The sequence below is a fragment of the Saccostrea echinata genome, unplaced genomic scaffold, assembly GCF_033153115.1.
Source record: "Saccostrea echinata isolate AGI-Se365-2 ecotype Australia unplaced genomic scaffold, CSIRO_AGI_Sech_v1 ptg000009l, whole genome shotgun sequence".
Taxonomy (NCBI): Eukaryota; Metazoa; Mollusca; class Bivalvia; order Ostreida; family Ostreidae; genus Saccostrea; species Saccostrea echinata.
The window spans coordinates 50,432,501-50,444,761 of NW_026889758.1; the positions used below are offsets into that span (position 1 = coordinate 50,432,501).

General features: G+C 33.2%; 1 protein-coding gene across 1 annotated transcript in view; it reads left to right on the forward strand.

Annotated features, from left to right (window-relative positions):
- The window catches only part of LOC133183021 (uncharacterized protein KIAA0825-like), a 19,731-nt gene extending 7,515 nt beyond the window's left edge, over positions 1-12,216 (forward strand). Inside the window, exons 9-22 of the mRNA XM_061317942.1 lie at positions 239-392; positions 810-1,000; positions 1,275-1,454; positions 1,739-1,876; positions 2,764-2,854; positions 2,955-3,157; positions 3,637-3,744; positions 3,974-4,116; positions 5,680-5,840; positions 6,167-6,308; positions 6,481-6,583; positions 6,857-6,960; positions 7,409-7,611; positions 9,779-12,216. Of these exons, the coding sequence (XP_061173926.1) occupies positions 239-392; positions 810-1,000; positions 1,275-1,454; positions 1,739-1,876; positions 2,764-2,854; positions 2,955-3,157; positions 3,637-3,744; positions 3,974-4,116; positions 5,680-5,840; positions 6,167-6,308; positions 6,481-6,583; positions 6,857-6,960; positions 7,409-7,611; positions 9,779-9,973 (2,116 nt within the window). The 3' untranslated portion in view covers positions 9,974-12,216. The remainder of the gene's footprint in view (positions 1-238; positions 393-809; positions 1,001-1,274; positions 1,455-1,738; positions 1,877-2,763; positions 2,855-2,954; positions 3,158-3,636; positions 3,745-3,973; positions 4,117-5,679; positions 5,841-6,166; positions 6,309-6,480; positions 6,584-6,856; positions 6,961-7,408; positions 7,612-9,778) is intronic.
- The last annotated feature ends 45 nt before the right edge of the window (positions 12,217-12,261 follow it).

The window sequence follows — 12,261 nt, forward strand, 5'->3', positions numbered from 1 at the left end:
AATATGTTTCGTTGGATTGAACCTGCATACTCATATCTCTATGTTTGCCTCCAACATTTAACCAATTTGTTTACCAATAAGTAAATGGTTATACACTGTACCTCTAAACACCTGTATAGATCTGAAGCTAACATACCATTAAAACCAAAAATATAGCCGTAGACCTTTCTTACAATTGGGCTTACGTACATGTACCTGTATCTAATATTGCTGTGAATAAATTTCTTAACTTTTGTAGCAAGAAACTTTTTTCTGCTCTGCATAAGAATTACTTGGAATTGGTGGACTCCCTGTACAAACTGACTGTAGAGATCCATAATAACTACATGGCCACTAGTGTTCTTCAGGACATGGAAAGTTACAATTGGAAGGATAACAAAGAATTCCAGGAGGTCTGTTTGTCTGTCAAATGTCATAAATCCCATGTATAAACACTTGTTTTGGGCCATCTTACACAAGCTGCATTGCCTAAAAATGTGCATAATTCTTATATACAGTCAAACCTCGTTATCTCAAACTCAATTGGACTGTTTTAAAACTTCGAGATATCCGAGTATTCGAGATATCAATGGTAAAATAATTAAAGTATAAGTGGTTGGGACTTCCAAATCACTTCGACATATCTATGGTATTTGAGATATCAGTGTTTGAGATACCGAAGTTAAACTGTATTTTTTTTTTTTTTGAAATTTAATGAAACACTGATTAAAATCATGACTATTTAAAGATTTTTTTATTGTTACTAATTGCCAGTTGGATGTGTTTGTTGGTATGCATTTAGTAATTTTATCCTTGGACTTTCTCAACAGGGTGAGCGCTGCTCCTTTCCTGTACAGATGTGGAACTACCACATGCGAGGACTCCGTCATGACTTATGGACCATTTGTCCGCCATGTCTCTCTCAGGATTTATTTGGACAGGTGCTTCAAAACTCCATACAGATTCTTTCACAGCGATACTCTCAATCCAAGCCAAGCTATCGCAGAACTTCTCAGTTCAGGTAATAACTTTGAAGATGCTAGTCATATAGTATAAATTGATTTATGGCACATTTTCTTAGGTAAGAAATACAAAGAATCAAATATATTTGGATCATTTGGTTAAATTCTGTGCAAATAAGATTTCAATTTTCTAGGTACTAAAAGTTTTGTGTAAATAAAGTTGGGTGCTTAAACAGGAGCAAGAACATTGAATAAGATTGGAATTTCATTTGAAATCAGTCTGTCTCAATATCTTTTTAGAACTATTTTACAAGTATATCTCATTTTCCACAGATCTGACATCATCACCATTTTGCTGTGTGCCAGTGAACTGCTTTTCCCAGCATGCAATTCAGTTTCCATGTACCTTGACCCGGGATCATCCCAGCTCCCTCACTACAGCATACACAACTTTTGCTCCACCCTTCTAGCAGATATGGCCATTGTGGCTTCACCCCTTGATATACTTTACAAGTAAGAAAAGAAACAAGAACCTGATAATGAAATCAGGGAATTAAATTTTACACAGACCATACTGTACACATGTTTCTATGTTAATTAGGTTCAGTTTCATGTTGCTAACAAGTACATGTATATACTGAGAAAACAAAAAGTGTAGAAGTCTATAATTTTATCAGGTAATATTTTGCAAGCTGAAAAAGCAATTCATACTAGATAAAGTGTTTTGATGGCATATGTTTTAAATATTTTAAAAAAAATGTAAGAAATTTTCATTTTAAATTTATTTGTTTATACAGGATTTATAAAAGAGGTTTCCATGAGTTGCCTGAACAGCCTCTTTCTGGATTGTCATCTCCTACAGCAAAGGTCATGGGTTCCAATACCAACTGGTTGTCATGGATACAACCAACCATTTTTCAGACTGGACATAAACAGTACGTACAGTACATGTGCAGTGTACATTTAAAATTTAATAAAAAAAAAATGACTGCATGAGATTCTTGTCTTTCTAATGCTTACAAATATTTGTAGTGGCAATGTGTTGTGTTTAAGGACAAGAGTACATTGTATTTAAGGTGAATGACAATGTGATGACCATATTTTCCAGTTTGTAATTGAATGATGTCAAAAATTTACCAGTAATGGTAGATGTAGAACATGCTTATCAGAAAAAACATCATGAATCTAGTACAAGAATTTCTTGTAAATGACACTACACATTTTTAGTCCCCTACCGGTGAAACCGGAGGGGACTATAGGTTTCCTCTGAGTCTGTCCGTCCGTCTGTCCGTCCGTCTGTCTGTCTGTCTGTCCGTCTGTCTGTCTGTCTGTCCCTCTGTCTGTCTGTCAGTCTGTCCCACTTGGTTTTCCGCACTTTTTTCCTAAACGCTTGCAGATATTGAGCTGATTTTTGGTATGTGAGTGTATTTTGATAAGTTACAGATCAAGTTTGCATTTCGTTCCGCTTCATTGATTTTTGACGGAATTACGGCCTTTTCAATTTTTACGGGTTTTCCGCAATTTTCTTCTAAACGCTTGTAGATATTGAGCTGATTTTTGGTATGTGGCTTTACCTTGTTTAGTTATAGATCAAGTTCGCATTTCGTCCCGCTTCATTAATTTTTGACAGAATTATGGCATTTTCAATTCTTAACGGGAACCAGATTACATGCACTTGCCGGTAGGGGACTAGTATTGCTAATGCAATACTCTCAGAATGCTTGTTGAATGAGAAATAAATACCTGTACATGTATGTATGCATGATAATGACATATGCATTGCCTTATGTTGAAATGTATCACAATTATATTGTTATTTCAGCTACTTTGATATGAGAACAACCACTGCCTTGTATTTTCACTGCAAACTGCTTTTATCCCAGCCGGAGATTGATTGGTCAAAAGTGCTGCAGGTTGATATACAGTCATTTTTTATTAACTTAAATGATGATGATGAATGGTAATGATTTTGATGATTATTTTAAAAAAATTGTTTTGTTTTTTTCACTATAGGCTGTCATCATGAAGGATTTCACTCTTCCCATTTTGTTTCTGACTCAAAGTGTAACAACTGACTCTTCATCAAATGGAAACACTGACAGCAATCTTAATCGAGAGAAAGTTTGTGAGACATTTGCTGTCATCACCAAAGTTTTGACACAGTGTCCCCATTTTAAGGAGTCTGTGGCTAAAGTTCTTGTGCCGGTTATAAACAGGTGTCAATTTTTTTACAGGAACTACATGTAAATCTATAGAAAAAATGTGTCTATCATTTATAGGATGATATTTAATTTACAGTCAGAATTTGCTTGTACTGTATATACTCGCCTGTTAGTCAGTTTGCTTATAAGGCGGTTGTATTTTCTCATTATAATTTAGAGGAATTTGCTTTTGACCTGCTTATATTTGGTATGGTTTTTTGCAAGATTCTCTTGCCAATTTCAGATCGATATTCTACTGTATTTACCTTGTTTCCAAGTATGTTTTTGGATATGACATCAATATTTGATCTTTAATTAACAATTTAAACAAAAATAAAATAAAAAAATTTTAAGCACAATGTACTTGTATTTTATGCATAGGGTAAACTTAGATCTTCATTTCCTGCATTGTTGTTGCTAAATTACAGGATTTCAGTATGGAGTAGTTCAACATGTACAAATTTCCATGAAATATTTTATGCATTTATTTACAGGTGCAATGAGTGGAAGCTGTTGGACACTAAGACACAGATAGGACTGGAGTCTGTTGTCCCTGTGTGGATGGAGACTGTCTTTACACTGTTAGATCCATTCATCCACAGGTTTGAACAATTCTTGGATAGAACTACATTGTACATGTATATTGTATTGATTTGAAATTCATGTGTATTATAAATGTTTACAGGAATATGTTTTAGTACTAAAGCAACATTTTTAGTTAAAAGGTATATGTTTGTTTTTCATGCAAGATTTAATTATTTTATTAATATTTGATAAAGTTTTAAATTTTTAACAGAAGGTAATATTTTATTGCTTGATATGTCTTTTCAGCATATTGAAGCAACTACTAGTTTCTGTGGTTTTGGATTCTAATACTGGTCCACCCATCCGTCCTATTATGTCTGTATTGGCAGATCTGCCATGTGGATGTAGACCACAGTTCTCAGCTCCGTACAAATCCAAAACTTCAGAAAGTAGGTATATTTCAGGTGGAAAAGTGGATTCTTATTGTAATCTACATGTACATGTAGGTGTTGTGTATTTTGAAATGTAGTTTATTTCAAGTTCATTTTGAAGAGATTTGGGGGAATTTCTGGAACTGTGGTGTTTGTCAGAAGATAGATAATACTTTGACAAGTATTTGAACATTTGGAATTCTTAGTAAATATACATGTATGAGGGGTTATCAAAAAGTTTTTGGACTGGCATATTGTTAATATTTTAATAAACAGTGGTAGGACCATGTGACGCAGCATATTTCTACCTCAGTCTCTGGGGAAGAAGTCTTTTTTGTGAGCATTTGTTATTCAATAATCACATTAATTCACTCAAGTGATGTGACACAATTGTTCCATAAAATATGAACTATTTACCTCATTGTTTTCAGTTTGAAATCTTATCTTAAATTCTATATAGAAATAGAATGCTCAAACAAATGAGGGTTAAAAATGACACTGGAAGGTGGGAGGGGTATGTTTTTACCACATTCTATAAAGTTTCACTCTGGAAAAACTAGCATAGACCTAGGAACAGGCTAAAGAGGAATGTAATGTGTTCAGATGACATGTTATTAAATGCCACAAAAGATTCAGAGAGAGGCGAGATATATTAAATGCTGATTGAAGTCTGGGTGTCCAAAATCAGTCACATCAAAAAGTGGCATAGCTTGTGTGTGGTAAACAAACTCCGACAAGCTAATTAAGCTGACAGTCAAGTGAGGTTCATTCCCTTTTGTATAGATCTTTTAACAAAATCATGCCAGTGCTGTCACTCCCCTCAAATTTAGACCGAGTACTGGACCCATTCCTAATGACAAAAAGTATCGCAACCAATTTTCTGGTATAATATTCCCATAATATTTTATAAATTATGATCAGTTAAAAAAAAATGCCTGGCCTACCCCTCACTTACTGCAGTCATTAAAATATAGACTTACAAACCACTATGTGAATAATTTAGAGAAAAAATGAGCTTTTAAAAATATTTTTTACCTATTGATAAAATTTATCTGTTTTCACAAAAAATGCCATTGATTTTCCCAAAGTGGATGGACCTGGTCCTTGTCCCAAAGGGCTGTAATGCATTGAAATTAGTTGTACATAAAATTTATAAGTCATATAAACAAGACAAGTTTCAGTCTATATTTAACTTCAGTGAAACAGATCAAAAGTGTATTGAGACAGAGGAAGCAGACATTAAGACGGTGTCAGATGACCAAAGAAGGTCACTTGTATTTTGAGGATAATATGGCAAATTATCAACTTATCAAACTAAAATTTTCAAAATTTCTTTAGCTTTTGTTGTTTTCTGTTCCTTGTAAATTTTGTAGGCACAGTCTACATATTACTTTTTATCACACCAGTCCACATACTTTTAGATAATCCCTCATATGTATACAGTATTTAAGTCCATCATTTTGTGATACATGTTCTATTTAAAGTAATAATGATCTTGTCTCCAGTTGTGTGGGATTATGGTTCCTTTTTTTATTGCTTGCTTTATCTTGGGAGGATTAAAATCTTGTCATTTCTTCTCAGGTGAGAAGGAGGCAATGGATGCATTGCTGCGGCAGGTGGTTGGATACATGGCAGACAATGTCTACTCCATCCCTAACACTGTGTGTATCCTCCTAAGAGCTCTACAGGAACACTGTACAGCCAATAACATTAAAACACCACACCACTGTGCTGGACTCAAGGTACTGCTACTCTGGCACAACCAGGATTTTTTTTCTCAGAATATATAGTTGTGCATTCATTGAACAGAATTTATGTTATGCTAAAATTTAAGAGTTTAAGAGGTATTCTTTGGGGACACCATAGCAGACATGTATGTAGGGAAATTTTTTGCAACATTACAAATATTAAAGATAATCTATCAGCATTCTTCATGTAAGTTTTTCTACTTATCACTTTTCACTAGCTCAGATAGCAGCGATTTTTCCCTTGGTATTATGTCCTCTTGGTATTATGAAGAGCAATCAAAGCCTATACTTGCTCAAACTTTTCTCTTTAATTTTTTCAGATTTTAGGCACCTGCCTGAGAAGGAGACTACAAGACAAGGGTTACCTGGAGAGAATTACTGGCCTCACTTTAAATCACAAACAGGTTGAAGATCTGAAGTCTCTAGCGGACTGTATTTATTATGTACTTATCAACACTAAAGGTAATTGTATGACTTCAAAATGCATGTTAAATAGGCAGAAAGAGTTGGAGAGAATGTTTACCTTCTTTGCTGTAGATGCATGTTCATTGTACAATGTATGTTAAATACAAGATAATATTAATGTAAGAAGTTGTTTGTTTCTTATCTTTATGGGTTATAATTTTATTTTAAGCTAAAAGCAATGCCACACCGAAGCTGGGTGGAAAATTCTGCAAGGAAAACAAAGAGTGGGTTCACTCTAAGATCCAAACCATAACGGCCTACCTTAACAATGTGTGAGTATTATCTGGTGTTGTGTGTAGAAAATTCAAAAGTAAAAAAAATGTATAAACTAAACACAATGTCTGTTTTATAGGAATTTATTGAATATGAATGTCAAATACATGTACTTCCATAACAGTAATATGAATTGGGATTACAATGAACAGATTATAATATGGCATATGCATATAGAAAAGGCTTCAAAATGTTGAAACATCCTACACAGTGAAGACCAATCAATGCACTCTATGTCAAGCAATGCGATAATTTTAAATTCTATTTGCTAGGATTTTTGAGATCAGTGACCACACTATATTGGAGGGTGCTACCAATGAGTACATGAAACAACTGTTTACACTAGCTGCCAGTAACATTCTGGATTCTCCTACTGGTATGTGTTTTTTCACTTACATGAGATTTTTGTTCTTTATACAGGTATGCTTTAGCTCAGCTGAGCATTAAGAACATTTTCAAGCTTATCTCAAGGGTTGTCCAAAGCATACCTGCAGATGTGGTGTCCCCAGTGTTGGGAGAGGGGGATTTTTCTCCCGTAAGACATATACAACTGCATTTTTTTTCTAATGTTATTTATATTGACTGTATTTCCAACAGTACTATTACTATGCATGTGTACAAGAACATATGGATATAATTTTGGAATACTTATAAATACTATGAGTATTGTTAGTATATGTCAAGGCAACATTTATGTACTTAAGGATATGGATATTCTAAGGATATCTATGGATATTGTTGTCATATCCAACATACATGTATTATACCTATGGATAATACTGATATAGTAATATATTTATCTTCCATACATACATTTTCTACAGGACAAGCTGATTTGACCTGTTTGTATGGTCTGATTGCTAACAACTTTGCCTGGCTGGAGCGACAGTTTGATATCCAGTTTGTTCTGCCTCCATATGTAACAGAAGATGCTCCACAATTCACTCTGAGAATGGAGGTTGATCACCTGAAAGAGTTTGACGCTTGTAAAGAGTATGAGATGATTGGAACCAGAAAATTTGATCATGTATGTATTTTTAAAAAAATGTTTATGTCATTTTTTTTAGCTTGAACAGGCTTTGCTTTTTAAAAGTTTTATTTGAATTCTTTGTCTCTTAAAAGTAAGACAGTTGTTAATAATTTTGAAAACTTAACCAGCAGTCTCTTCCATTTTGTGTTAATTAACATGTACGTGTATTGTCCTTTATCTTATTATATTTTTCTCCATAAGTTCGTACTGTACAAAAAGTTTTTATGTGTAAACTAAGTATAATATACTGTAAAAGTGGTTATTTACACTGGTTGTTAAGTACGCGTTTGTGACTGTCAAACATAACGCGTGGGTGTAATATACACGGTTGCACGAGTTACTGAGAAAAATTTACGCGGCCATCATTGCTAACTGTGCATACATGTGATAAGTCAAAGACCACAAAACTGTACAGGAGCCATAAAAAAACTGGAATTTGGGTGAAAAAACTGTCCACTGCCTATCAAAAAACGGTACAAAAAACGGTATAAAATATCGCTTAAATTCTTCTGATAAGGCACCTTATTTCTAAACCAACAAATATATATTGTTGCAAATGTCTTATTTTAAAAGTTGTAATGGAGATTTGAATGCTTTAAAATTTCATATATTGTATTTTATAATCACAATGTTCTTATGAATCTATTATAAATTAAGCTTGTTTAGATGATAGTTTGTTTGCCAGCTTTATATAGTATTAACGTGAGAGTCAATGTCTCCAATTTACATCTTGTTCATATTACTGATATATACATCAGCAATGCTAAATAACAGCAGCAAATACAATCATACATGAATTTCAGAACATAAAAACTAAAACTATATCCTTTATTTCAGCGTACTCATGGTAATAAACATCGTATATTTTATACCTACGAAGATCTGGGTCAGATTCATGTATATTAGGTCATGTATATCAACTTTAGAAGTTGGCTTAATTTTTTTTAATCAAGTTACGAAACATTAACAGTTATAATTAAGTACCTCTTTAAAAATAAAGCTACCTAAAGGGGTATCTTGATACGGATTTATAGCAAGATAATTATCCCAATTGGCAATTGACACCTCGATGGTTTGTGTACACTACATCGGAAGGTCAAGTGTCAAACACAGGTGACCGCCGGTACATATCACATGTATGTAACATCGGGTTGTTCCCCTTTAAAAAGGTCAAGATGTTTACACGCATGAATAAGGAAAAAAGTAATTAGAATTAATTAGGCCTACAAACAAACAAAACAGAAAGAATTTATACTGGTCATCGATATGTGCATGTTCCCTGGATTGCTTATTATAACGGCGATCTTCACAGTCAAAAGCGGTGAAGTGTGAACAACTGGTGAACGCTGTATTGTAACAGTGTAATTATTTACACAAGCTCAAACTTCATAGGGGGATCTACTTACTTACTTGTACCTGCGTGGCGAGTGTTGTCTGTGTTGACAATTAATTCAGTAGATATTTTGTAGTGACTGTGAGCTTGTGTAACATTTTGAGCTAATTATTTGAAATTAAGAGAGACGTACATAAAAAGAAAATGAAAAAGAGTATCGATATTTTGAAGCTTTAATTGCATGATACTGCTTTAAAATACTTAATATGAAGATGCATTTTTCATTGCACAATTAAAAAAAAAAAGAACAGTTACGTTTTCATCACTGTTTGTTATGTATTTATCTACTCATGTGCGTTCAATACCACAATTTATATACTACTGGTTCGACCGGCCTAACAGTACTAGAAATAGTATAGAATGATTCCAGAACTTAGAAATTTTGTGAACATCGCGTGGGGGTATTTTACGCGGTTATAAGCTTACCGCGTAAGTAGTGTAAATTTCCCCCACGCATAAATAACCACTTTTACAGTACATATATATGCACAAACATTTTATAGAAATGTTTATATACTGTAGATTCCTTATTTTATGCGAGTACTTTATATTGCAAAATGTCTCATAGATGCAAAATTGAAAGAATATGAATTTGTGAGTGTTCTTTTGATCAAGACCTTTTTTAATGGATTTCAGCAATATAAGAATAAAAGCGAATACTATTATTTAGCGAGTGATGCTTCTCACAAAATTACGCAATAATAAATTCCTCGCATATTTTTAGAAATCTACAGTATATATTATAAATGCTATGTTTTTATAATTTTCAAGGCCACAATTGAAACTTACAACATAAACTGGCAGGATCTTCTGTCATCTGACTTGGGGATCAGTGAATTTGGATTCCGCTCTCTTCTGTACAACCGCCATGAGATGCAGGATGGGGCTTACTTAGAGGAACAGGAAAAGAAACCAGTAGAAACACTCAAGTCTGTGTACGAAAACGAACCCAGGGAGTTAGTATAAATCCTGTGTATGAAAACAAACCCAGGGAGTTAGGATAAATTCTGTGTATGAAAATGAGCCCAAGGAGTTAGGATGAATTCTGTGTATGAAAATGAACCCAGGGAGTTAGGATAAATTCTGTGTACAAATACAAACCCAGAGAGTTAGGATAAATTCTGTGTATGAAAACGAACCCAGAGAGTTATGTGTAGGATAAGTCCTTTGTAGGAAAATGAACCCAGGGAGTTGGGATAAATCTTTTGTAAGAAAATGAACCCAGGGAGTTAGGATAAATTCTGTGTATGAAAACAAACCCAGGAAGTTGGGATAAATTCTTATTATGGGAGTTAATATAAATCTTGGGTATGAGAAAGAATTGAGGAAGTTGCAATGATATACTATTTCTAAACCGAATATATGTATTCATTATAACTACTTAACAGTTATATAAGATTTACTTTTAATAGTATAAATTTGTTCCTGTAGGATTGTTTTTTGATTTTGCTAATCTCAAATGTTGAAAAGACAAATAAACATATGTTATATAATACATAATCAAAATATTGTCCTCTTCCTGTATAAAAAATATAAAGAAAATGAAGTCAATATATTCATAATCTTTACTAAGGAGTCAATCATTTCCCAATGCTCATGATTTCTGAAAACTGAATTTGTATTTAGCTCCCTTTAGCAATATTATAGAAAGCTTATGTTACCCCTTGCATCAGCACTTTAGGCATTCCTATTCCATTCTTACTGGAGCTCAATGTAGACAGCTTGCACAGATGATATATGTACAACTATGGATGCTTATAACCAGGTTTGCTTTGAATGCTACATTTTACATAGTTTTTTGCTGGATGACCAAATTACAGAGGTCATTTCTTTCAAAATAATGCCCCACAAGCTATGTTGAAATAAACATTTCAATTATTAATTACACATCTTTTTAAAAATTGTAAACGTTTATAAAGTAAGATTTTATATGAGTGAGCAGAGAGGGATAATGTGACGATGTTTGAAAAACTTGCGATAATTTTTGGTGGTTTTATTTTTTTGGCTTAGATTAGAAATATTTATATCTATACTTAAGAAATTTAACCCTTTACATGTACATTTATTCAGTAAAAGTTGGATGATGGATAATGAAATCCTTGACTAATATGTTACAGGTGTCACGATAGTAAAGTGCTAGTACAAGTAAATTGTGCTCACACCCTGATATTTTAGATAGGCTGTACTTATGAGCTTGACAAGTTTATTTTCTGAGATGTGACCTTTTTGTATTCAGATATATAGATTTATTAGTGTGATAAAATTACAGATGTTTCTTTGATAATGTGTCATGCAGATGTAGGTATTTATTAAGCATGTAATAGTGATGAATACATGTATGTATATATTCACTAGACTGCTTCTGTGTCATCTTTGCTGGCCAAGTGTTTCTGATCCTCTCCACTCCTTACATGTTCTTTGACCTATCAAACTATTAAAATTGGAAGCAATTGGTGTTGATGCTTCTGTGTGGGAAACTTCTCATCAACCTGAGAACAAAAATAGCTTTTTCCTGTGTGCCCCACTTCCTCATCCTTCTTTCCTGTGAAAAAAAAATGCTGATGTTAATGTTTGAAAGATTTTTTCTTTAGTATTTTACCCCCAATGTATATAGTGGAAATCTGCAAATGGCTTTGAAATAGCTTACTTATATATCTTGTAATCCCCCCCCCCCCCCCCCACACACACACATACACACACACAAATATGATTGACAAAGATGTTTTGATACAATTTGATACTTGTACCCTTCAAAAAAATTTGTATATTTATTAATGTAAAATAAAAGTGCTCAGGATTTTGTACATAAATTACATAAAACACAAACTCTAGTCAAAATGTTTACTCAGAATTCCCTCTGATGATATTTTTACTTCATTTTAATAGGTGTTGTCAAATTTTGTACCAGTGGCCCCAGCAATAAGAAAGCTATGTTTTAAATGTTTGTTCTTCACAATGATGTGTTGTATTTTTGGCTAGGTGTATACTAGAGTATACATTTTATCTTTCATATTTATTTTTCCCAGTTGCAAGTGCCGTCCATGACTTTATTTTTTCCTCAATTATGCAGTTTAGTTTTAGATCTATATTTGTGTAACACATATACATGTATGTATTACTTTAGTGTAATTTATGACAGTTGTTAAGAGAATTTCTGCATTATAACATTACAATTTTTAAAAATTCCTATGTTACAGAAGGGTCTATGATTATTATGGAATCTTTCTATTTTATGTAAATTCTTGTTTAAAATA